Raw genomic sequence first — 24543 nt, 5'->3', positions numbered from 1 at the left:
CCTTGTCCAGGTTTTGTTTTGGGGTTAATCCTGGTTTAGTCCCTAGTTTAGCATTGAATGTGTAAGGGTGAACACCCAGATGTTCAGCATTTCTGATTTGTAAAAAGGAAATGTGTTTGTCTTTTGTACAGTATCAAAACACATAATGGAACTAAATGGGAAATCAAACCTGGACTAGACCAGGATCAAACCTAGTCTTCATCAGGACTATAAACTTGGACCAAAGCACTTTTCACACATAAAGAAGTGAAAGTCTCCAGCGAGCTGCTCCTGATCTCAAACCTCAAGGTCTCAGATGGTTCTGTGGGTGCTCACGGCAGTCGAACAGCCCTGAAACCTGAGTACTGAATTTTGTTACGTATTTAAACGCACAGATACGTGAACACACAAAAAGCACATTCAAAAATCAATTCAATTAAAAGTATGGAAGAAGACAGTGATGAAATGTATCATTTATGTTCTTATTCAGAATTAAATAAATAAAGTCTTTGTGTTAATGCTTGCGCTTCTGCCTGAGAAACAGAACATACATTAACATACAGTTTGTACAGAAGCTTATGCCTCTGTTTATCTGCCTTCTTATCTGTCTTCAAGTGTGAAAGTGAATCAACATGTGACTGTGCACAAATGTCACACTGCTTTGCTCTGTATGAAGCTTTGTACTTCAAGTATAAAATACTCAGCGCACAGAGGCTCGGGGCTGGTCAGGCTCTGTCCAAACTCTATCTTTTGTGACAAAGAATAAACCTCAGTCAATTTCATAACTCACCAAGGCTTGGAAAATGAGTATGGTATTATTATCGATATTTTTTCCCCCCACAAGGAGCTGTTTGAAAATGTACTTTAAGTATAAAAAGTAAAGGTATTTCACACAGATTTTTGGTTATCTTTGGTGATTCTTCTTGTGAATTTTATATGTATTTTCATTTTGTTCAAAGCTTGGGCTTTAATTCAAAACTTCAGATGTCACCATGAATGTGCTAAAACTCATACCTCAAATCATAAGAAAAGTACTTTCCACTTTTCAGTCCAGCTCAAAAGTCGAATCACGACAGGTGGTTGAGTGGTTAAGGCACAGCACATATGCCAGGCTCCAAGTGCAGCCGACCGCAGTGTTCGAATCCTAACTCTGTCCTCCCTTCTTTCTCATCCCCATTTCACACTGTCCAAAGAGTATACACTATCAAAATTACTCAAGTAAAGTTCACATGCCTAAAGATGTTACTTTAAGTACAGCACTTTTACTTTTGCCCTTTCCACTGCGAGGAACAGTGTTAGGTCCATTCTCTCCTCATTTGAAAAAGCAAAACAAGACTAAACTAATGTATTGTGTAACATATCACCCCAAATGATGATCTAAACTGTCCCATAAATATATTCATACTTGTTTACTTACAATACGCCCCCTTTCAGCATGAAGCATATGGGGCCGTCTAATTCTATAAACTATTCTTAAAGCATATTTGTAATTGAAGCGTCGGCCTCCATTAGAGTCACATTTGGGGGTATCCCACAGCGAGATAGCACGGTGAGGAGCCGGGGTGGACAGTGGGCCGCTGCTCCCTTCACTGCTTCTGCCTCTGGAGATGAAGCTCACATTGATGTCATTGTCGGTGGCAAACAAAACATTAGTGTCATTGTCCATTGCCCGGGCTAATGAAGGGACAGTTAGAGCAGCTTTAGTGATGCTCCTTTAATGTGCACATGTGCACAGGTAAAAGCTTCATTCAATCACAAAACTATAGCTTCATCATGTTTAACTTCACTTAATTTGATTATTTTAAAAGTAAAAAGTAATTGGTGGATTTGAGCATTTAAAGCAATTTGCTTTCGGGCTTTTTTATTTTATTTATAGGTTTTTACATTGTTTACATCGTAGATAAAGCATGCTGTGAAAGTTTTTGTAGAATTTAGTGTTGTAAAAAATATAGATATAAATTCAGAAACAAATTGATCTTAAAAGTAGTGGGTACTCATAGAATCAACACTGACAAAAATTACACAGAACAAAGTTGGACATTTCATGAATGGTTTTAGAAAGTAGTACAAGACCTCAAGGTACGACAAGAGAAACTATAATTGAAAATAACATTTTATTGCAGGGGTGGGCAATATGGTCCGGACCAACGTGATCATTGATGTTACAAATTCTCGTCATTATAAGTACATTTCTGTAAAATAATTACATTCATGTAATCTTTATTAAATGCCCAGCAGCCAAGTGTTCATTTAGAAAGCATGTGTTTGTGATCTATAAGAAGACAAATTGACATGGAAATGAGCCAAAAATTGCTCAAAAACTCTGATTTACTTTGAGGTTTTCAAAAATGAGGAGTAAAGTTAGCAAGTGAGTTTGGTGCATTTACATGATGAATAACTCGGTTATGCTCTGTTCTGTTAAGTATCCTGGTATTATGTGTGTGTCAGTGTCAACACCATATCTTGATAGATTACTGGTTATGACAGTATCCTTGTTATGAGAAACCACCATATTCTCACTGGGATATTCTGATAATCCATAAAACTGTGGCACGTAAATGCTGTCGTCTGATTTCTCAACATGAGTGCTCTACTGAGCATGTATAAAGTCAACAAACACATTTGGCAGAAGCAACTCGTTTCCCAAAAGGACTTAAACTTCTAGGGCTTTTTTAATTATATTATTTTATCATTATAATACAATTAAGTAATTAACTGTACAACATTGCCAACTTTTAACAACAGCAAACTAACTTCTTGACTGTCTGTGTTGCTCTTATTTGACTTGTTGTAATTGCTCTCTGTAAAGCACATTGTGATTGTGAAGGAGCTCTATAAATAAAGTTTTACTTTGTATTTTACTCTTGGACTGAACTGAAAGTGTGTGACTCGGACGTATTTTTCCACTGTTAAACGGCCTTTTACTGAAGTTGTGACTGTACTCTATAGTCTCATGTTCTTATTTGAACTTATCTTATCTATCTGTCATAAATCTGTGCAACAGTTGCCAGTGACCACTGTAAATATCTAGGACACTCTCAGTCCACATATAAACAGGGATATGAGGGTTTCTCTGAGCGCATGAAAGCACCATATTCAGAATACTGTCATAAGTGGGATACAGTTCAATAACCGGGTTATTTGTGCACATGTAAACACACTCATTGAAAACGTTTGTCATTGTCCCATGAAACTTGATATGAATTCCTTTTTATTGAAATGTAATTTAAAATATTATAATTGTAACAGTAATATTATATGTGATACTAATTGCATATTATTTTGATTTATTTAAAACATTTTTTTATCAGATCAAACTTGCTGTAATCCATCAAACTTATGGTGACAAGGACAAGACGTCTGCAACACATGGCACACATTTTTACAACATTTCACACAATTTTACGTAAAATGATATAATATATAATATATTTAATTTCAACAGCGCAGTACTAGTTGTTTTAGTGTCAGATGGTATAACTTTGGTGGTGTTTTAAATGTTTTAACTTGTTATTATTATTTTTGTTTTTATGAATGACAATGAACGCCTCTCAGTTTTAGATCTTGACCTATCACATGACTTTTGCCCAATCCCTGCTGGGCATCTAACCAGCGCACCTGGTGTTGGCGCTAAAACCAAACATTCAAAAAACTGCAGGAACCGGCAAAGAAAAACAGAAAGGAGGAAGTAGGTCTGACAGCAGGTGGGCGCCGGCACTGCAGCTGCGGAGGAGGGCGCATGGAGCGAGGAGACAGGGGCCGAGAGGCTGCAGGCCGCGGGATCGTAGGAGGGGGGGGGGCATATGAACAATGTGAACAAGCCATGGTGGACGACGGGGGGAACGCTGGCAAATGACGGCTCGATGTGAGGCTCGCTGCGGTGAAGGAGGGAGCAACCACGGGCAGCCCCAAACCATCGAGGAGATCTGGGTGATACACCACATTTTTAACAGCAGCAGCAGGACAAGGTGCCTGCCCCCGAGTGAGGACCATATACATGAAGGCTAGTGGTGTTCATAGCGAGCTAAAGGGCCGTGAGATCGCTCAGGTGTGGGAGGAGTGCTGGCTCTGTGTGTTGTCCTGCCAGGTCATTGTCTGGAGGTGGTGTGTCCCACAGGGCGAGTGACAGGCGCGCACTGGAGACAGGGCCACAGCACGAGACACAAAGATGTAACCCTGCCGTCTGCATCACCAGGGAAGAAGACCGACCTGGACCCTGCACTGCTCTTTACCTCCGGTTTATTTCAAGAAAATTCTACTTTTTTGTAGCCCATTTTAGCTAGTTTTTATGCCCTTACAATAGTTTTTACTTTGGGCTTGTGTTATTATTTAAACCTTTGATTTTATTATAAATAAACAGCTGTGATTATTTTTTTTATCTTTTTTGCTTCTTTGGTTACACTGCACATAGCTCCCACTTCAATTTTATTTTTGCCATCATTTTAATGATAATTATTCAACTCCACTATAAATCATCTAAATAACCTGTGATATTAGTGCTTGTGTAAATGTGTCATGGCATGTAAAGATATATTTCTGTAAATAAGCTTACCTGTATTCAAGTACATTCCATCGCAAGCACACGCTGACATTTCAAGCTTGGTAATTTGACAACAAGACAAATATTATACTGTTTATTCCTGCGGCCTGGCCGCATTTATCACTAATGTTCTTTGAAGTTAGTCTTTGCAGGAACTCTGGAGCTAACTAACAACACCACCTGTCCTTGAGCCAGACGGGAAACATCGGCGGCGGACTCACCTCCTCGCTCGGACCAGAGAGAAAGAGGACGTCTACTCCCTTTATGCATATTATGTTTTGATCTATGTATAAAATGCTGGGTCGAGGGCTCGTCCGGCAGTCAGCGCTCCTGGTAGAAGTCCTAAATAGTCGTGCAGGCGACTAGGGAAAGACTGACCCAGAGCTCTGTATTAGCAATCCATGTTGACGCAACAAAACATGATTTCAATTTACTCAGACAAATCCTGGTGGTTCTTTTCTACAACATGCTGGGTATAAGTAGTGTTGTATTCGAAGCAGCAGGAATAATCATGTACAATTCCAATGTATTTTAGTGTTATTATCATCAGTCCAGATGCTTGCACTGCCCCTCCGCCGCAGACCTGTTTCTGCATGTACGTACCTGTAGTTATTGTGAACCGTACGTTATAGTGTTCACAATGGTCTGACAAAAGAAAGCAGAGGCTCATCTTTTATTCAATACAGGCTCCCTCACACTGAGATAAATCCCCTTACCACTTATAAAAAGGAAGGAAAAAACACTCCTAAGCATTCGCCCTCTCTATTCAGCAATTATCTAGCCTACTTGTATTCTCTGCAATTTCACACACAAGGAATCAATTTGCTGCTATTCTTTATTTTTTTTGCTCTCGTTTGATGATATTTTGAGGGGGCGCACACACAAAGTCAAAGAAGTCACTGCTGCACCGCCCAACATATGGCCAATGCAGGTGTCACCGTCATTTGCAAACAATCATGTCAAGTTCACAGCGGGTCACGGCACACATTTGAATACCGGCCCGCTGGAAAGAGACGATTTTGTCATATTTTCCCTTCATGGGGGCATTCTGATTGCATTAGTAAACACTTTGAGGCAGGAGATTTGATTTAATTGCCGTGCTGGAGATGGAGATAAAGCCTCTCTCCAACCAACCGAATGTCAGCGGAATGGTTCCTCTCGCACGCGGCCCTGACATCGCTTGATATGAACGGCGGCAACAGACACCGGGCCCCTGTCAGAGCGAATTCGTCCATGTTTGCTTTGTGTGATCAACTTGTTATTCCTTTGTGAGGGGCTGACGGCATGAAAGGACTGCATGAATCATTTAGATGAAAGCCCGAGGATGAGGAGCGAGGAGGCGGGGGGGGGCACCTGATGTCACTTTTAATTAGACTCCACTTTGGGCCGCATTACCTTGACTTTGAAATCCCTCCCAATCCTGCAGGGGCACTGGAGAAGAGGAAGACACGGTTCGCTTACAAGATGCCGTCTGATTGGATAATCTCGGTGATCGCTCGCCGCCACAAGGAAAAGTGACAGGGAAGTTTTGGAGTTGTTTATAAGTTTTCGCGAATGCCGTGAGTGAATGGTTGAATAAACATGGTTATAAGTATAATCTATGTTATTGTTTGCAGATTTCAGAATATGGGATGCATGTTAAGTGGGTGATGCTTTCAACATAAAGGTGCACGATATGTAACTTTTCTGGTGGGTATTCCTGCCAGACAATACTTTGCAAAGATGTTTTGTCTGGAACCATTCTGTCCCCGCGATTTCAACTGGAAGTGATTGAAAAGTGGAATGACAGGTGAGATTAACCAATGAGAAAAGAGCATGGTCCGCTCGTGTCTAGACAAACATGGCGGTTTATGAGTAAAACACGGGAGAAAAGTCACACAGAGGACTGAGAAACTGAGCGTTTTTCTGCAGAATCAACATGCAAAACACTGAACTCTTACAAATCTGAGGTAAATGATGTTGTATACATTGTTCTGAATGTTACGAGAATATTCAGATGCACTTGAGAGACATGTGATACAACTTAGCGTCTGTGGTTGGACCGTTCCATGTTAGGAGAGTTTTTTGATTCCTTTCCCTTTTGAAAACCTTCTGCAATTGTAAAAAAGACATGTGAACCTAAAAATCTGTTTTGGGTAATCAGAAGGACAGTGATCAGAAAGAAATCTGATGATCTTTCTGTTTACATGTCATTTAATAATGTTACAAATCCAAAAAATCTGATTTTTTTTAGTCATGTTTTGACTATTTCTATTACTAGAGGGCAACATTGTGCTGTGTTTTCCAACCAGAGGTATGGCCGACACCAAGGGGTACCAGGGGGGAAGTTGTGTAGTATTTGAATGTCCTGAATGCAGTTAATTTCATATCTTTTGTAGGAAGATTATAGTTGCAACATCATTAAAATATAATAGAAAACAAAACAAAACTCAATAACCAATGTATTCTTCCAAAGTATCACATGTTCACAAAGGAGTGGGTATTTGGGGAGTGAGACACAGCTTAGGGGTACTCAAGTCTTAAAAAGGTGTGCATTATTGGCCTGGGAACTGTATGGTCACTGGTTCAAAGCTCTGGTTTTGATTATTTGTTTGTTGAACCCTTCATAATAAGGCTGGTTGCATAAGGAAGTGCATTGTACAAATCTGACTTTGGCTGTCGCAACCTCTTTAAATGATTATCCTGCTATATTACATTCAAAAACGGCAATCTTTCATGTGGCTTTACCTGCTCCCGTCTTTTTATACAACCAGACTATATTGTGATGTAATCTGAAATCTATTGCTTTGAGCCGGAGCTTGATTCTCAGGGTCAAAGACTTCCTCGTACAAAACCACGGCCTGAGTGCAATGTGTTTAGAATGAAATGTGTCTTGAGCTGAACCCCACAAGACCCACTTTTCCCAAGACGGCCCCGCTCCGTCAGAAACAGACAGTCAGGCCACATCATCATCACATACTGTTGTGTCCACTATTCTTTACCCTGATCTGAGACACGACTGCCAACAGCGACGGCAACAACAGCATCAGAGAACATCTCACAAGGACCGGCACAAATTAGGATTCTGCGTGTTGCCATCCTGCTCACATTATGCCCATTTAGCTGTGCCCATGTCAGAACGAGAATTTCTATTTTCAAATACAAGATGTGATTGCCCAGAGCGAACAATCCAAGACCTAAACAGCATTTTCACTTAATTTGTGTATTCATGCGGCACTCTGTGCTGTCTCCCGGAAAATGCTGCTATCATTTTGACTACAATAGATGATGGACAGTGTGTGTAATTTGAATGTGTTTATAGTGGTCAGTACAAAACACAGATGGAGCAGGAATGTGCACGACAAAGCAGCTGGATATTTACAGCAAAAAGAGACAGCCTATTAGTTAAATTACCTGAATTACAATATTAATCAACGTATTTTTGTATGATGGTTGATTATTTCACTCAAACATTGTGCTTTGTGTCATTTACTCCCAATATCAATTTAGATATAGATATTGATAGATATAGATAGTTATTTAGATTAGCTTCTTCCATGATGTAAGTACAGATTTTACACAGGGATTCTTAACTTCCTCCTAATGATTCAATCCTTGTCATCAAGCCAGTTAGGCCTGTAGGGGAATGTTTGGCAACTATAATGTCTTGGCAGAAGATCAGTGTTTTTGACCTTCATCAATGTAAGCACTAAAAGCTCAAACAATCAACAAAGTCACTTTTGCGTTTCTAAATTATATACTTTAGTATCATGTAGTTTGCCGTTGTGTATCAGCTGACAGTATATATAAGGAATGTTCTGATATATGAGCAGTTTATGCAGATTACAAATAAATATTATCATGACCAAGTGCTCCTCCGTGTTTTGAAAGTCCGGACACGAGACAGACCACAAGTGCTCAAATTGGCATCAAATACTAAGGCGCTGTAGCTACTTCTTCAGTCTAAGGCAGAAGGATTCACAATTAATATCCAGCAGTCATTTAACTTGATATTCCCGTTTGCAGTATGAGATGTATTTTTCACAGGCAATCATAATGTAAAGAGCTATTCTCACGGGGCTTAATTAAGTTCTGATTTGAAGAGATTGTACAGCAGTCGTAAAGAAGACACTTTGTACTGCTCCTCAGACAAAAAGTGTATGTTTCACTGAGCCAAAATCTCCTTCTTTTTGAGGTGAGCTGTGTTCCTCTCACTTTGCGGCCTTATTACACCGCTCTGCTTTGTCATCTGTCTGTCTAACAAGACTTCAGAAGAGGAACAGGATATTCAGAGGCTCACACAGCATCTGCAGCGCCGCAATCTCACCAAAACAATGATTAAAGGAAAAGATACTCGCTGTTGTGGTGTGTCCTCCTCCTACGAATCCCATACAAATGAAGCAGCTGTTTCACAAATGTGGAAATGCTCCTAAACGAAACAATAGAAAAGGAAAGGATGAAATTGACACGCCGAAAGGGACTTGGAGGATGAGATTTCATTTTTCCTGAAGATGGATGATGACATCTTGTATTGCAGAGTTTCACATAACACCACAACATTATACAGGCCTATTTTTAAATGCCTATGTTTAAATTTAGATGGCGACGGCAAAAACGTATGATTGTCAAGATGCATTTTCGTGTGCATAGACATATGTGGCTGGATAATAGACCTTGGAATATGCAATAGTGACAGAAATGAATATCTAAATATTTATTCAGCTTATCCAGATGCCAATCAAGCCCATCAAAATTGGAGGGAAAATGCCTTTAATTGTCTTGGATGAGGTTTTTTAAAAAAGTGATTAAAGAAAACAGTGACTGCAGGTTTGAATTAACTACTAAAGTGCAGAAATATAATCTTATATGCTTGTTTGGGCATCTGGGAATAGGATTCTAATCCCAAAACGTAAAACAAAGCACATTAAAAAGCTGTAAATTGCACCTTAATTGTTCATCAGTGTAATTATTGGTAATGACAACTGTACAGTTTTAGTCTGTTTTATTATTTTATGCATAATTTTTCTTTTTTCATCAACACTGGGGCACGTTCAGATGCTTCAGATATATTTTATTGTTTGCAGAATGTATGTATGTATGGACGCCAACTCCAGCTGTAAACCAATTGTACCTGCAGATATAAATAAAGTAACTTGAACTGAACCTGTTTGAAGGATTTCACTTTTAGTTTCTTTGATTTTTAATTGTCAATGAGATTTTTGAGACTTTCATTATTGACAATATACTCGAATTGTGCTAGTACCAGTTTTTGTATTTGAATGTATCTCGCGCCGCTACAAACACCACATTATGGACAAGGCCAGAGCTAAACCAGGACTAAAACAGGATCAACCCAAGTCGACACCAGGATTAAACTGAGCTCAAACTGGGACCAAACCAAAGTGCAAAGGTGAACGCTTCTTAAGTTAACATTAAGATTAACTTTCACTTTTGAGCACAGTCTTGGTGTATATTTGGTTTGTCCTGTTTAGTCCTGGTCTGTTTAAAGTTTAGTCACGGTTTGTATATAGTATGAACGCAGCTTTCGATAATTCTCATGAAAACCCTCTAATAAATGAATGTGAGGACAATGGCAGTTGTCCCAGTGAACTACAGTCAGCGTATACAGAAGATTCAGGAGCACAGAGCCACAAACACAAGCTAAACCACCAGGCAATTTATCTTTAAGACTTTTTTCCCTTTCTCACTTCTAAGAACTGTTCTGTTGTTCATAGACTATATATCTTCTACACAGCTTCCTTTTCACAATGGTAAACAAACACATATATACTCCTCTCCATGCAAAATTCAAATCAGATAAATGCATGAAATTTTTTTACGGCCAAAGGGAAGTATAGCCTGTATATTTGGCAACGTGTATCTTCCATTTTGACCGGTAATATGTAAATGTCCATTCAAATGCACAAGAAAACCAACAAAGTCCCTCCATGTGTTAATCCATCTCCATTAGTGTATTTTACAGCCCATAGCCCCAAGCTCCTGCTTGTTAAAATGACCTAATTAGTGATTAATTGTTTTTAATGAGGACTGGTCTAACAGGCGATTATACTTTAGGGTAACAGCAAAGTCATACATGGCTTTATACTTGATGTAAAACAGAATAAACACAACATATTAATATCAGCCAATTACCGGCTCAATGACAGGAGCTACCGTTATGTTCTTACACATGGTGGTAATAGTAGAAGTAGTACTCTATCTGTACTTAACCTAAGTATAAGAGTACTCAATTTGAAAGACAAATCTGATATTTTCTAGCCCTAACCCGCTGACAATATTTTTTTCTTTTTCAAGCCGCAATTGAAAATTATAAGTAAAAAGTACATTCAGTTCTTCAGTAGATTCTACAGCAAATACTTAAGTACTTTAACTTACGGTAAGTATTAATTTCCCTGAGCTAGTTTTATTTGTAGTAAGTATTATTTGACCAGGTGTGTAGTAGTAGTAGTAGTAGTAGTAGTAGTAGTAGTAGTAGTTGTAGTGTTACATACAGATACAGGATCAAAATAATTTGATGTATAAAAATACACTTTTATCAAATTTTGAGAATTCAGTGATTTTGATAAAGAACTGGGCTTATTTATCTATAAATATAATTGTGTTTATGTCAGGAATGTTTGTTTAATCAAGAATCATAATTATCTAGGTCACAATATAATCGCTAACACTAAGACATCATAATTGTGAGTAATTTCTGTTCAATCTTTATTCCAAAAAATAAATCAAAATGTCTCTCTTATCTGGCTGCTCCAACAAACTGTAGCCGGGACTTGAACTTGAAACCATTAGTCAGGATGTCAACTTGAACGTGCTAAAAATTAAAGCTCAAACCGTGTGGAAAGTTATTTATACGTTTCAATCCAGTTCATCACATTTAAGATATCTGTGCTCAAATATGGTAAAATAAAAGTACCCACTGTAAAATGAACTAAATCAAAGTAAAAAAGATGCCTAAAAAGTGTACTGTACTTTTACTTTTGCACTTCGTAAGCCTCGCAGTAGTTGTAGTTGGTTTATTGCCATTGCGAGTGAACCTAGTAGTATTCAACAAGACAGCAGTAACAGTAACAGTAACAGCAGTGGTACATTCGTCGTCGTAGCGATTCTGCACAAGACACATCGTCAGACCCATTGATTTTATTGAAACTTCAGCACAAATCAGTTGATGGCTCAATTTGTTCACTATCATCACCGAATAATAGACACAAATAAGGCATTTCAAGTATCAAAAAACAACCCACAGAATCACATTTTTGGTGACATTTCCAGGATAAGTGACGTGTGGTACAGCTCACGGCGGTGATCAAGGCCAATGTCTTACATACTGTACAGTGACCAGTGTGTTTCTGCCCAACCTTCACATCTCTTCAAACTCGCCTCTTGTTTTACGAGCGGGAATAAGATTGCATTCAGGGATGATCGTTTTTCACCACCACGTTGGAGTTGATGGCTACCAATAGGAACAAACAGTCTATGTACAATATTTTTCAACCACGTCTTTGAAATAAAAGCTCCTAAACCTGAGGGCTGTCTGTTTTTACATGTCGCTGCTTGGTTCTGTCCCCGTTTCTTCATTTTTCCAAAAGCAGTTAACGTCAGATGTTTTAGGTTTTTTTCCCCTCCCTTCTTCCTTCTTGATATTATTCTGGACGTGCAGACACATCCCATCCCGTTCTGTCACGAAGTTTCCAAAAGCAGAATGATGAAAATATATTCATTACTGAGTTTTGATGGAGCTCCCCTGCAGGCAGCTCGGAGCCTCAGCGCTTTTACGCCGCCTTGAGCTCCGTCTGCCGCTTTATATATTCTACATGTTTTTTTATAACACTTTTAATCTGACTTTAAGTCTTCACGTTTATTTAAAGCAACAAGAAGTTCATTGTCTTTGTGATAATTGGCCTGGTGACAAAGCTGAAACGAGAAGAAAGGCAGATAATATACACTTTGGGTAACAAAAACAAGTGTAATTAACGAAATATGAGAAGATCAAGCTAACCTGCAAATTAACCCTATTGCACCTGAGGCATCTGCGAGTGTTTCCTCCTCCATGTGTTAATATGTCGATGTTGGGTATGGCTGTGAGTTCTGAGGAGAGAAAAATGAAGGTTATTTGAGTTGAAATTACATTAATATTGATTTTGATTTGAGTGGGTCTGAATTATTTTATGGATTAGATTGTCAGAAAATATCTGCTAAAAATATCTACAAATTCAATGATAAACCTCTATGTGTGGCACAATTCTTTTTTCTTTTTATATATACAGTTCATAATATTTTATTGTTTTCAGTTTTAAATGATTATAGCCAAAACAAAAAACAAAAAAACACAGAACAAGACAAAAAAGGGAAAAGAAACGGATACCTTTGGTGCGCAAAGGCAACAAAAGTGTCCCAGACAGTTACGGCACAGATTGTCCAACAAAAACATCACACAAACTTTGAAAATATTTTTGTTTGATTTTCAATTTTTTTTGGGATGGCCTGTTGCCACCAAAGGTATCCGTTTATTGAGTCTGTGACAGGAGTTTTGAGGCCCAGAGTCAGAGTTATGAAGTCCAGTGCGTCGGTGTAATCCCTCATTCGTCCAGGAGAGTTCCATTGTAGAAAAAGGTTCAGTTGTATGTCAGTTGTCATCTGGACTCAGTTTAGAAAAAGCTAGACGTTTCGACTCTCATCCAAGAGTCATTGTCAAATGACTCTTGGATGAGAGTCCAGATGACTACAACTGAACCTTTTTCTACCAAGTCCAGTGCCAAAAACAATCTTCAGTGCTCTATCATCTCTGACAAATATTTATGCAGGACGTGATCATGATCACCAGAGTTTTTCTAGCAACCAGTATTTCCCTGTGAATAGTGGCCACTTTGACATTGTGTTATAAAGCTTTTCAAACATGTCACTTTGTGGTCCTCCATATTATGTGCCAGCTGAACATGTCAAGTGTAAAAAACACATCAGTTGATGCATTTCCTTGAAGTGTGTTGAAAGCTCCGAAGAATGCATTTAAAAAAAAGTAGAACTACTGCAAGTGAGACTTTCACCTCATTGAACGTGTATTTTCAGTGCGTTTGAAGTGCCCGTCGTCGCCCCCTGCTGTCTCTGGGCAGAAAACCAGCCTTGCAACATTTGCCGACATCAACCCTGAAGTCAACTCTCCATGTTTGTTTGATCAACTCCCCTAAGAAACCCTGGCTCTATTTTTTATATTTGGCTCTGTGAAATGTTTTTGTATGTAATTATACTTTCTTATGATAAAGAGAGAAAAAAAATCATAATAATTACGCATTTTCACAAGGGAGAGTTACTTAGTTCTTCTCCAAAAGATCATTTTGACCTGTGGACTTAGGGCTGAAGAGCGAGGAGAGACATTCACAGACAGTTTACGCATATACCTTGTGTGTGTGTGTGTGTGTGTGTGTGTATGTGTGTGTGTGTGTGTGTATGTGTGTGTGTGTGTGCTACAGCTAAATTGAGGTGTAATACATGAACAAATCTGAACCTGTCAAAACAACTCAAATCAAGATTCTGAATTCACGACATTAAAACTCGGTAGGCATCTGGTTTTGCACTAACAAGTCTTCTGAGTGGATTGAAATGGCGAAAAGCAGCTGCCACAGTGAATGCCACAGTCAGTGTCACCGCGCTGTGCATGGCCCGCCCACTCTTCAGATAGAATACAGCTTGTTTCCCTTCGGTCAAGAGAGGTTATCTTACCCTGGTGGTTATGATCTTGTTGCCGGCGTAGCACATCCAGCCCGAGTTGTCAGGCAGCGTCTTGCATTCCTCTCCCTCCAGGCAAGGCTCCATCTCACACCACCACTTCCCAATTACTATGGATGCTAAAGGCAGAAAATACCAGCGCTGCGTTACAATTCACCCGGAGCAAAGGCCATGGCAGATTAGAAAAATGTGGATAGGCGGTCAACAGGTTCATTCTGTCCACGATGATGCCTATTCCAGTCCTGTTTTTAATCCTGGTTTGCACAGGATTTGTACTGAAACTAGCTGATTTACTAATTTAAGTATACAAACACCGTACATTTGTTCAATGTTTTTAAATATTTTAAATCATTCACTGACCATTAAATGAATCCATTGTACAATACATTAATTATTGTGCAATTTGAATGACATCTATCATTCATTAATTATTGTGCATTTAATGATTTCATAAACTCCGCCCCTACAGGTGTGTGTTTGATTGAGATGTCGCAGGGGCGGAGTTTAACCACAGTTTAGACCACAGAGCTGCCAGGGAACCAAGCTTTCTCTGGAATTGAAAACGTATAGGAACACCACGTACACTTTAGTAACGAATAGAACTGATGCGTTTAGTCCTAGATTAAAGGTTCTTCACTCATGCCTGAAAAACAGAACTGGTTCATTTTTAACTCCTTTCAGCAGCCCACATGTATTACTGACTTATATCTTGCATCCTAAGTGCTCACTGCTATGAATTTACGAGCGCTTTTCACACTTATAACAAATATCATTATGCTAACAGCGCACTTCCTGCTTCACGGAGAATAAAACACTTTATCATTTGATGCAGACAGCACACTGCAGTCTCATTTTAATCTAAGAGTTACTTTTTCTATGCTGGGGGCAAAACACATTTCACTTTGATACATAAAAAAGGGTACAGCCCCTTTAAGTCTTAGTTTGACTTTTTAAGCTTTTGTGTCGCTTCAGATCTCTAATATATCACTGTCTTGCCCTGGTTTGATACATGTTAATATATGGTTTGATCCTGGTGTCGTTCTTACACATAGGTCTGAACCTTTGAGACCTCAATAGAGCTTACATGAAGTAATTAGTGGTGCTGCTGTAATATGAATTATAAAGCATTAAAAGTCAGAAGGAGCAGGGTGGTAAGTGCATGTACTTTGGACTATTAGTCAGAGATCTTGTGGAAGCTGAAGCTTTTCAATGAGTAAATGGCTTGGTACGTGTAACTGAGACTTGACTTTAATGCAGACCACACCGGTGCCTTTAGGAGTGAAAATTGCCTTAAATACAGGGGTAAGTAGACAGAAAATGGCGGGTAATATGTGATGCAGGGAAAAGAATCTGTCAGCGCTGACATTGAGAGAGCTCCGATTCCACTGCGGTCGGTGCCAAGATTGTGGCAAATGTTTGCAAAAGGATTTAAGATAAAAGCTGCAGGTGAGAGGTTTTCTACAAAAGCCAAAAAAGTCAAAACTCTTTTTCTTCTAAAAAAAAAAAAAGAATGGAGCTGGACATTTGTCAAAGAATGTCAAAAGCCATCTTGGAATAAATCCAGTCTGTCCGCCTTTCAAATCAGGAGTTATTTTGTCTGGTGCTCTTTGCTTTTTTATGTTTATCTGTTATTCTTGACTCTTCGTCTGTGGGGGTCTTACGTTCCCCTCCGCGTTTGACTGGAGCAAAGCTTTTCCCCTGCAGATATTCAGTCTGTCAGAACACAACTGTGACATTATCGCACGCTGAATTAATCCTATCTGGGGCTTCTCCGGTAACTTTAAGTCAAAGTTACCGGTAAATCTTTACAGAACATGGCAGTTTTGTGATGTGAACTTTTGTAAGGCAGTGTCGCATGTCGGGCTATTGTTGTGGGATCTCTCAGAAGGACCTGGAGCCTGTGTTCCTGTTTCTATAATATAGTCTTTGTTCAAAAAAAGAGCATTTACGATCCATTTCCGCACTACATGCACAAACTGTAACAACGGCTTTTTCAGTATGAGTCGTGCAGTTTTGGAACACAATCTCATCTCACAAACGGAATGCTAGAACACGCAAAACTTTGTGTGTCAAAATCATGGTTACTTGAGGATCGATCAATGATTTCCTGCTGCTGCTCTTTTGCTGCTGCCTAATGCATGTGTCTAGTGTCCTGCTTGTCCCGTGTCGTGATTGATCCATCCTTGTATGTTTTGTTGTTGTTGTTGTTTGTTGAGTACCCGGAGGAAGGTTTACATGTAAACTCCACAACGAATGCCCCATCGGGAATCAATCCGTGCTGCCAGAAACACATGAGATCCTGTCATATGCACATTGCAGCCTCATTCACCAGGATGGCACATGGCAGGGTGTGTACAATGTTGCTTTTTTAGATAAACATTTTGTGTTTTGCTTTTAAGATGCTTTTGAGACATAAAAAGCTTCAGTTGTAGTCATCTGGACAAAGAGGATTCTAATAGGCCATTAAAATTCTGAATAGGCTAGCTCGGTAGATACAAGGGTTGAGTTTCTGTTGAAACAAACAACTCTTTCTACTTCAGGAAGGCTCCGCCCAATGGGCGGGTCTTACCACAGAACAGTATTAATATCGGAGTTCTCGATCTAAATTCTTTTATTGACAATGACTCTTGGATGAGAGTCGAAACGTCTATTTTTTCTAACTGAGTCCAGATGACTACAACTGAAGCTTTTTCTACTATGGAACACGCCTGGACGAATGAGGGATTACACCGACATATTTGAGACATAAAGTATATATAGAGAGTAATGATGGACAATATTACTGTCAATCTAACAAAATTATCTTTAAATGTACTAGTTGAGGTTTTATTATCAGATTAAATGTGAAATTCCTGAATATAACATAACATAAAAATAAAATCAGCTCTTTTTGAAGCATTACAATAGTCTCGATGTTCAAATTTTGCATATCATCAAAACAACATTCCCAATATTATCTAAATTTCGATATGTTTCCTATCTCTAAGAATAATCTTATTTTTCTCGGCCTTAAAGGACAAACACTCAATTTTATTTGTCTATCAGTTATCAGGAAGTTCAGCCAAAGTTGACGTTGATGTGAAGGGATCACAGAAGAGTTGGACCGACCTTGTTTTCACAGAGATGTTATTGCTTTTGCCCAGAATGTTACACAAAATTGCTTCAACCCCAACCCTGATGTCATGGTCACATACATGAAAACGCCGTGGTTGAACTTACCGTCGACACACGATGGTCTGTTTCTTGTGGTTCCTGCAACTTTCCCGGGGAGACAGGAGCACTTGACTGTCTGAGAGCGTTCTTCAATTCGATTCTTGTTACAACATCTGTGAGCTGCAATTACCTCGCATGTGCCCCCCTCTGTCAAGAAAACACAGTGCAAATTGCATTAAGGCGACCTGCTGAGTATTCTAACAAGACAAGTAGCATTTTCAGTAAACGTCAGGTCTCAAAATGTGTTCCACTGAGATACAGAATAAAATAAAATAAAATAAAAGCATGATTTGGGATTTTTTGTTGTTACGATAAACTATACGCTGTTATGTGATGCTGTTATTGTGATATGTAAATATACTTTTGGACACATTAGTTTCAGCTATATTAAAACAAACATGTATATGCTTTCATTTATTAGTCCAGCTGCATTAAAATAAAAACCTAACATATCAAACACCAAAGCTAAATCAAGAATAATTACGACTAAATAAAATGGTATTGTTATTGAGATTTATTTAGTTAGTTGCAATATTAATTATTGCGTTTGCAAATATAGCTTTACTTTTGCAATATATTGTGCAGCTGTAATACATATTCTAAGAAGGTCGTATCCTATCTTATTATTGATGCTGTCAAATAGAAAAATAGAAACAATATAATATGATGTTCAAATATGTCCAGTTTACACACTGCTTTGAATATATATCATGGGGTGAACAACTGCCAAAAAAAGATTGCATCAACTGTTTATCACTATTATTATTACTCAAGTATATTGGGCTGCAATTACCTTTGAAGTTAATGTTAATGCCTGCTCTTTCTCTCTCTCTTTTCCACGGTATAGCGTAAAACACATACTTTGAAGTATGTACAACTACAGTAGGTGACGGTAATGAACAGCAAACCTTTGTGTTAGTGGGTGATTGTCTGAACCTATAAGAGATTGCCAGAGACTGCAGGGCTCCTCAAAGCTTTGTCTGGTCAGAAGGGCAGATAATCAGTCATTATTAATACAAATTAAATGGTTAAAAGCCTAATTCTGTGATTGGAAACTGGTTCTGGGAACAAAAACAGCACAGTAGCTATTCAGTGAAATAAATGCTTGTTAGTAAAGATGAGGAAAACTGCTATAAGCGTCCTTTATATCCATAGCATCTAATCTAAATGACAATGAGTTATGATGGCGAAATTGTAATGCGTTGGTGTATTTATATTTAATACATATGAACCCATTACTGTGACAATATTAAAAGAGCTGTAAACTAGTCACTGTTCCTGCTCTAGAGCATACGGTATTTTCATAAGCGATGGCCCCTGCAGCTGGTTGAATATATAATCAAGATGGAGATATATGAGGGCCAAGTTGAAAAAATACATCTGTTTAACAAAAAGAATATGGCCGCTTCAGGGTTATGAATGTTATCCACTGTGCAATTATCAGCAAACTACTGACTGTGCGACCTGGGACAACCCTCCACCCAAAATAACCCTCTGGCCTCTCCCTCCCACAGCATTCACTCTCTCAGACACAAGAGCGGTGCCGGCATCACATTAGCAGACAATTACACCGCCCATCAGCATGGCAGCAGATCAAGGAGGAGGTTCATAAGTGAGTGAGGAGTTTCTGTTTCTGCACTGAAATGAGATCTGAGGCAATGTTTTACAATGAGATATGTGTTCGAGAACTGTACCATGGTTAGATTTGCATATGTGACTATAAACCTCACTGCGTGTAGAAAAACAAGGACAGGTTGAAGCTGTCAAGACAACGTTTTTCGTATAAATTAGGGTGTGAAGCGTGCATGTTTTGAGTAATCGGTATTCTTCTTTATCAAGACGCCGTTGCTCCGGAAATTCCTGTTCTCAGCGATTGTCATTCTGTTCTGGTGTCTATAAGAATAATGTAAAATATAGCCGCAAGCGGCAATGATTGGCCCTCGCCACGCCGCCGCCACGCTGCAAGAGGAGGGGGCGCTAACGCGCCCCAATTGTCCTTTTATTACATCTACTGCTGAATCTGTGACGCTGTCACATCTTCTCCCCTTTGTTTTACCATCAAAAAGCAATTTTATTTTGAATTCTTGGCAAAATGTGCGGCTTTGCCGCACAGACACCGTGACTCTTAGAATAGAAATGTGGATAACTTTTGATGGTCCACCCCTGAAGATGAGTCTCACCAAATTTCAGGTTAATATGTCTAACGCCCTAAGAGGAGTTCGTGAAAGTCTAAAGTGTAAGCATGTTCTGGCGATTTCCCCATTGGAATAACATGGAAGGTTTCGGTCATCGTTACGGCAACGCCATAACAATTATGACATGGGTCTCATTGACTTTTTTTGATGGGGATGCCAAAATTGAGTTGTGTGTCAAATTTCATATAATTTCGCAAAACTAAATATTTAACCTCCATATAAAATCTGTAGGGGGCGCTGTGGCTCCAAATTAATTTATTTCACTTCAAGTAGGTTTAGGGCAAAGAGTTTAACAACTGATTCTAATTTGACGCAATTCGGACTTTATCTGCGCAAACGGCAGAAAAGTTAAATTTGGGAGATTTCTGAAATTCTTGCTACAGTTTGCGGCTTTGCCGCACAGAGACCGTGAGAGGTATCAATGTAATTTGGATAACTTTTGATGTCCCACTCCTCAGTAGCATTTTCACCAAATTTCAGATTTTTAGGGCCAACGCCCTGGGAGGAGTTCGTAAAAGTACGACGTTTGGAAAAACTCCGAAGTCATGTTTAGCCATTTTTGAAGCAATATGGCCGACATTTGGTTGGGCGGACGGCGTTGCAGTAATAATATTTTTTACTTCTCTTGTCACCATCTACCTCGGCGCCAAATTTCATGATTCTACGATCAGATTTTTTTTGGGTCATTTCCCATCTCTCAATGCATTTTTGGTACATTTGGGGGCGCTGACGCGCCAATTTTTTAATTTTAGAAAAAGGAAATAGCCAGAATGTAGAGAGGCACGATTTTTAGAGGTGTGCTAATTTTTGTGACTTTTCGTCAATGTTCACTGGGTGAAAAATAGGGGGGTTGGTCCCGAGAAGAAGAAGAAAGAAGAAAGAATTAAAGCCGCAAGCGGCATCCAACGGCCCTCGCGGGCCGCCGGCCTTCCGACTCTGCGCTTTCGACTTGATAAAGATGGCGCCCTTATTTTGTGTTGAATTAAAAAAGAACTTGACAGACGGCGACACATTGGACATGGCCAATCCAGTGGAAATGAACACAAATGTCGGTCAAATGTGCGGGTCCGCCGCACAGAGACCGTGACACTTGGAATAAAAATATGGATAAGTTTTGATGCCCCGCTTGTGTAGATGATTTTACCCAAATATGAGTTTGATCGGACAATCGCCCTAGGAGGAGTTCGTTAAAGTGTGAAGCGTAAAAATGTGGTGATTTGAGCGATTCTACGATTTTCTCATAAGGATAACATGGGATGTTTCTGTCATCGCTACGGTTACGCCGTACAAAATATGACTTTGGCTCTCATACTTGTATGATCAGGATGGCAAATTAGAATTTTGTGCAAAATATCATGTCATTTGGAAAAACTCTATTGTTTATAGGCTACTCTGAAGGCCAAATAGTCAGAATTCTGGGAAACGTTTGCGGCTCCGTCGCACAGAGACCGTAAAAATTATCCTTAAAATTTGGATAACTTTAGATGCCCCACTTGTCTAGAGGACGTACACCGATTTTGAGGTTGGTGGGCAAAACGCACTAGGAGGAGTTCGTTAAAGTGTGAAACATAAAAATGTGGTAATTTGAGAGATTTTGTGGTTTTCCCATAGGGATAACATGGGATGTTTCTGTCATCGCTACGACTACGCCGTAAAAATTAAGGCATTTGTCTGATTGGCTTTTGTGATCGGGACGGCAAAATAGAATTTTGGGTAAAGTTTAGACAATTTTGGTAAAACTAATTTTTGACCTTCAATGTTAATTTAAAGGTCACTCTGTAGGGGGCGCTATCGCGGCCATTTCAATTTTGTCAGCCTAAACTGGTCCAAAATAGAAAGTTTAACAACTGATTCAAATTTGGTCCTAATCGGACTTGTTTTGATCAAATGGGAGCAATTTTTAGATCTGCAATATTCCAAAATAAGTTGTCCATCTTTGCGGCTGCGCCTCACACAGACCGTAAAAGGTATCTCAAAAAATTGGATAACTTTAGATGCCCCACTTGTCCAGAGGACGTCCGCCGATTTTGAAGTCGGTGGGCAAAACGCCCTAGGAGGAGTTCGTCAAAGTTTGACGTGAACAAAATGGCTAACACAGCGTGTTTTCATTTTCAAAGGAAGATGGCGGCCATAGGGTAAATCTGGGGGCGTGGCCACAATAATATTTTTTTTTTGTCCTCACGAGAGGAATGCGTGTTCCGAATTTCGTAGCTCTACGACAAAGTTGACCTCGGGGCGTCTCCCATAGGCGCAATGTATTTTGACTTTTGTCGGTGGCGCTGTCGCCCCATTTTTTAACGAAAAAAAAAATGGCCCAGAAAAAACAAAATTTTTCGCCGATTCTGAATTTTGGGCAAAGTTTGGTGAGTTTTTGAGCATGTTCAGGGGGTCAAATTAGAGTTCAAAGCGATGAAGAACAAGAAAAATAATAATAATTAAAGCCGCAAGCGGCATCCAACGGCCCTCGCGGGCCGCCGGCCTTCCGACTCTGCGCTTTTGACTTGATAAAGATGGCGCCCTTATTGTGTGTTGAATAAAAAAAGAACTTGACAGACGGCGACACATTGGACATGGCCAATCCAGTGCAAATGAACACAAGTGTCAGTCAAATTTGCTGCGCCGCCGCACAGAGACCGTAGCACTTGGAATAAAAATATGGATAACTTTTGATGCCCCGCTTGTGTAGATGATATTTCCCAAAGTAAAGGTTGATCGAGCTATTGCCCACGGAGGAGTTTGTTAAAGTGTGAAGCGTAAATGTGAACATTTCAAGGATTTGGCGTTTTTCCCATTTGTGACAGTATATTTGCAGCTCCACGGCACAGAGACCGTACCACTTAAAATCAAAATATGGATAACTTTTGATGCCCCGTTTGTGTAGATGATTTTCCCCAAATATGAGCTTGATCGGGCAATCGGCCTAGGAGGAGTTCGTTAAAGTGTGAAGCGTAAAAATGTGGTGATTTTAGAGATTTCGCTGTTTTCCCATTTCTGACATATATTTGCGGGTCCGCCACACAGAGACCGTAGCACTTAGAATCAAAATATGGGTAAGTTTTGATGCCCCGCTTGTGTAGATGATATTCTCCAAATATGAACTTGATCGGACAATCGCCCTAGGAGGAGTTTGTTAAAGTGTGAAGCGTAAAAATGTGGTGATTTGAGCGATTCTACGATTTTCCCATAAGGATAACATGGGATGTTTCTGTCAACGCTACGGTTACGCCGTACAAAATATGACTTTGGCTCTCATACTTTTATGATCAGGATGGCAAATTAGAATTTTGTTCAAAATATCATGTCATTTGGAAAAACTCTATTGTTTATAGGCCACTCTGAAGGCCAAATAGTCAGAATTCTGGGAAACGTTTGCGGCTCCGTCGCACAAAGACCGTAAAAGTTATCCTTAAAATTTGGATAACTTTAGATACACCACTTGTCTAGAGGACGTACACCGATTTTGAGGTTGGTGGGCAAAACGCACTAGGAGGAGTTCGTTAAAGTGTAAAACATAAAAATGTGGTAATTTGAGAGATTTTGTGGTTTTCCCATAGGGATAACATGGGAGGTTTCTGTCATCGCTACGACTACGGCGTAAAAATTTAGGCATTTTTGTGATTGGCTTTTGTGATCGGGACGGCAAAATAGAATTTTGGTTAAAGTTTAGACAATTTTGGTAAAACTAATTTTTGACCTTCAATGTTAATTTAAAGGTCACTCTGTAGGGGGCGCTATCACTGCCATTTCAATTTTGTCAGCCTAAACTGGTCCAAACTAGAAAGTTTAACAAATGATTCAAATTTGGTCCTAATCGGACTGGTTTTGATCAAATGGGAGCAATTTTTAGACCTGCAATATTCCAAAATAAGTTGTCCAACTTTGCGGCTGCGCCGCACACAGACCGTAAAAGGTATCTCAAAAAATTGAATAACTTTAGATGCCCCACTTGTCCAGAGGACGTACGCCGATTTTGAAGTCGGTGGGCAAAACGCCCTAGGAGGAGTTCGTCAAAGTTTGACGTAAACAAAATGGCTAACTCAGCTTGTTTTCATTTTCAAAGGAAGATGGCGGCCATAGGGTAAGTTTGGGGGCGTGGCCACAATGTTTTTTTTTGTTTATCCTCACGAGAGGAATGCGTGTCCCGAATTTCGTAGCTTTACGCCAAAGTTGACCTCGGGGCGTCTCCCATAGGCGCAATGTATTTTGACTTTTGTCGGTGGCGCTGTCGCGCCATTTTTTAACGAAAAAAAAAATGGCCCAGAAAAAATACAATTTTTCACCGATTCTGAATTTTGGGCAAAGTTTGGTGAGTTTTTGAGCATGTTCAGGGGGTCAAATTAGAGATCAAAGCGCTGAAGAAGAACAAGAAAAATAATAATAATAATATTTTTAGCAAAAACAATATAGCCGTTTTTACTATAACAACAAATGATACATCGTTTGAAAGCTCTAAGCCTTCCCGATGCCGCCATGGGGTGGAATTATCATTACGAGCGCTTACGCGCTCGTCACTCCCTATTCCGTCGGGATGCCCCGCCCACTCCCCATAGACTTCCATTGATTTGAGCAGATACAAGCATGGCCCATGCCTGCGGCATGGATTCTCGCATACGGGACGATGCCAGGAGGGTTTTTGGAGGAATGCAGCGCTTCGCGCTGCTGTTGTCAACAATTAGTGAATGGGCTACGCCCATTCACTAATTGTTGACTATTTCTGTCATAGCAGGAGTAAGTATGCATGATCCATGCCTTCGGCATGGGCTAGTTCACTGTACTTGTCAGGGGCGACGGGGTACCAAACATGCGGGCTGCGCCCGCATGTTTGGTCAGACAGTTGCAACGCTGCCTTCGGCAGCGTTGCGGGAGCAATAGGCCCTCCCCCTGCTGGGGCTCGGG

General features: G+C 39.7%; 1 protein-coding gene across 2 annotated transcripts in view; it reads right to left on the bottom strand.

Annotated features, from left to right (window-relative positions):
- Window positions 1–11641: 11641 nt before the first annotated feature.
- The window catches only part of LOC140362868 (chemokine-like protein TAFA-1), a 57319-nt gene continuing 44417 nt past the window's right edge, over window positions 11642–24543 (bottom strand). For both annotated transcript variants that reach the window (XM_072449128.1, XM_072449129.1), the window contains exons 3-6: window positions 17459–17599; window positions 14234–14358; window positions 12516–12604; window positions 11642–12430 (exon numbers count right to left, since the gene is read on the bottom strand). In XM_072449128.1, coding sequence (XP_072305229.1) covers window positions 12572–12604; window positions 14234–14358; window positions 17459–17599 — 299 coding nt within the window. In that variant the 3' untranslated portion in view covers window positions 11642–12430; window positions 12516–12571. The remainder of the gene's footprint in view (window positions 12431–12515; window positions 12605–14233; window positions 14359–17458; window positions 17600–24543) is intronic.

Source organism: Eucyclogobius newberryi, unplaced genomic scaffold (genome assembly GCF_026437365.1).
Source record: "Eucyclogobius newberryi isolate DKJ021-1_F unplaced genomic scaffold, fEucNew1.0.hap1 SCAF_17, whole genome shotgun sequence".
Lineage (NCBI taxonomy): Eukaryota > Metazoa > Chordata > Actinopteri > Gobiiformes > Gobiidae > Eucyclogobius > Eucyclogobius newberryi.
This window is presented reverse-complemented; position numbering and strand designations above follow the sequence as displayed.